This window comes from Rutidosis leptorrhynchoides, chromosome 7, assembly GCF_046630445.1.
Source record: "Rutidosis leptorrhynchoides isolate AG116_Rl617_1_P2 chromosome 7, CSIRO_AGI_Rlap_v1, whole genome shotgun sequence".
In the NCBI taxonomy this organism is placed as follows: domain Eukaryota; kingdom Viridiplantae; phylum Streptophyta; class Magnoliopsida; order Asterales; family Asteraceae; genus Rutidosis; species Rutidosis leptorrhynchoides.
In genome coordinates this window covers 232,671,895-232,674,803 of record NC_092339.1, presented here as the reverse complement: position 1 = coordinate 232,674,803, position 2,909 = coordinate 232,671,895, and the positions used below count along the sequence as shown (strand labels likewise).

At 34.8% G+C, this 2,909-nt stretch overlaps 1 protein-coding gene across 1 annotated transcript; it reads left to right on the top strand.

Annotated features, from left to right (window-relative positions):
• The first annotated feature begins 424 nt into the window (after positions 1-424).
• On the top strand, positions 425-1,440 carry LOC139859904 (uncharacterized). Its single transcript, XM_071848678.1, has 3 exons — positions 425-525; positions 637-716; positions 851-1,440. The coding sequence occupies exons 1-3, from the start codon at positions 425-427 to the stop codon at positions 1,438-1,440; spliced, it is 771 nt and encodes a 256-aa protein (XP_071704779.1).
• The last annotated feature ends 1,469 nt before the right edge of the window (positions 1,441-2,909 follow it).

Genomic DNA, 2,909 nt, shown 5'->3' with positions numbered 1-2,909 from the left:
GAGGCAAATTCGTCAAATTCTTGACCTATTTTTTCATGTGTCCAGTTTACAAATGAACACCTCAAAAACGATAATGTATGGTTTGAATGTGCCTAGTGACGAGATGTTATTGTATGCGAGTGTATTTGAGTGCTCCACTGGTTTCTTTCCTTTCGATTATCATGGTGTTCCTATTGGGGCCAAGAACAAAAGAATGGCTACTTGGAATCCGATTATTGCTAAGTTCAAAAAGAAGTTATCGGGGTAGAAAAGGAAGATGTTTGTCTACGGGGGGTAGGCTAATTATGGTCAATGCCATCTTGTCTCGTTTACCTACACATAATATGTCCTTGTTTAAAGCCCCTAAAGGAGTTTTAAAAAAGTTGGAAGCTCTAAGAAGAAACTTCGGTTTGGGGGGGGGGGGGGTTACTCTTCGGTAAAAAAAATGGCTCTTGTAAGATGGAGTAAAGCGTGTCTACCAAAAGAATGTGGAGGGCTCGGTATCATTCCTTTGAGACTTAAAAATCTTACTTTATTAGCAAAATGGTAGGTAAAGATAAGTTCCTCCAGTGAACCAATTTGGAAATCAGTGGTGCTATCCCCCTTTAGTCCTAAGTTACTTGGTAACCTTCTTTCTGATATTTCGAATTTAAAAAGGAGCCTATTGTCCCCTATATGGTTCGACTTGGTGAAGCTTCAAAGAGTAGACGAGTTGTTCGATATCATTAGCCCTCAGAGTTGGTGTTGGAAGGTTGGTAACGGTTCGAGTATTCTATTTTGGGAAGATATATGGCTAGGCGTGTCTAAGCTAAGGGATCAATTTCCTTCACTATATCGTATTTCGTTTAAAAAGCATGCTTATGTTTCTGAGGTGGGGTGGGTCGATTCTTATGGTTCAATGATTTGGGATATGGGTTGGATGAGGAGAGGGATTTGTATGAAGAATCACAATTACAAACGCTTTTGGCATTGTTGGGTCCTATATCGCATAATAATGATAAGGGTGATGAGATTCAAAGGGTTCACTCCGTTGATAAGGTCTATTCGGTAGCGGAGGGCACCCGGATTACGCTTGTTGCTAATTTGAATGTAGAGTTCGATTGGGTTAATGTTGTATGGAACAAAAGTATCCCTTCCAAAATCACTATCTTTCATTGGTTAGCAATCCAAGGAGGAATACTGGTTAAAGAAGTGTTACATTTTAGGCATTGTTTGAGAGATGGTTCGGATGACAAGTGCGGGTGGTGTTCGGATATCGAATCGATAGACCATCTTCTTTTACATTGTCCATGGTCTTATAGTATTTGGGCGGCTATGTTCAAGTGGTGGAATATTTATTGGGTCATGCCTTCGCCCGTCTCGGAGTTCTCTTTAGATTGTTATAAGGGCTTGGGTATAAATGCATCAAAGTTTTGGAGCTTAATCGGGCCGGCTACGTATTGGGCGATTTGGTTGGCTTGAAACGAGGTATTTGTAGTGACCCGAACTTTTCCATGTTTATATATATTAACTGAGATTGATATTTATATGATTAAATGTTTCCAACATGTTAAGCAATCAAACTTGTTAAGACTTGATTAATTGAAATAGGTTTCATATAGACAATTGACCACCCAAGTTGACCGGTGATTCACGAACGTTAAAACTTGTAAAAACTATATGATGACATATATATGGATATATATATAGTTAACATGATACTATGATAAGTAAACATATCATTAAGTATATTAATAATGAACTACATATGTAAAAACAAGACTACTAACTTAATGATTTTTAAACGAGACATATATGTAACGATTATCGTGGTAAAGACATTTAATGTATATATATCATATTAAGAGATATTCATACATGATAATATCATGATAATATAATAATTTAAAATCTCATTTGATATTATAAACATTGGGTTAACAACATTTAACAAGACCGTTAACCTAAAGGTTTAAAAACAACACTTACATGTAACGACTAACGATGACTTAACGACTCAGTTAAAATGTATATACATGTAGTGTTTTAATATGTATTTATACACTTTTGAAAGACTTCAATACACTTATCAAAATGCTTCTACTTAACAAAAATGCTTACAATTACATCCTCGTTCAGTTTCATCAACAATTCTACTCGTATGCATCCGTATTCGTACTCGTACAATACACAGCTTTTAGATGTATGTACTATTGGTATATACACTCCAATGATCAGCTCTTAGAAGCCCATGTGAGTCACCTAACACATGTGGGAACCATCATTTGGCAACTAGCATGAAATTTCTCATAAAATTACAAAAATATGAGTAATCATTCATGACTTATTTACATGAAAACAAAATTACATATCCTTTATATCTAATCCATACACCAACGACCAAAAACACCTACAAACACTTTAATTCTTCAATTTTCTTCATCTAATTGATCTCTCTCAAGTTCTATCTTCAAGTTCTAAGTGTTCTTCATAAATTCCAAAAGTTCTAGTTTCATAAAATCAAGAATACTTTCAAGTTTGCTAGCTCACTTCCAATCTTGTAAGGTGATCATCCAACCTCAAGAAATCTTTGTTTATTACAGTAGGTTATCATTCTAATAAAAGGTAATAATCATATTCAAACTTTGGTTCAATTTCTATAACTATAACAATCTTATTTCAAGTGATGATCTTACTTGAACTTGTTTTCGTGTCATGATTCTGCTTCAAGAACTTCGAGCCATCCAAGGATCCATTGAAGCTAGATCCATTTTTCTCTTTTCCAGTAGGTTTATCCAAGGAAATTAAGGTAGTAATGATGTTCATAACATCATTCGATTCATACATATAAAGCTATCTTATTCGAAGGTTTAAACTTGTAATCACTAGAACATAGTTTAGTTAATTCTAAACTTGTTCGCAAACAAAAGTTAATCCTTCTAACTTGACTT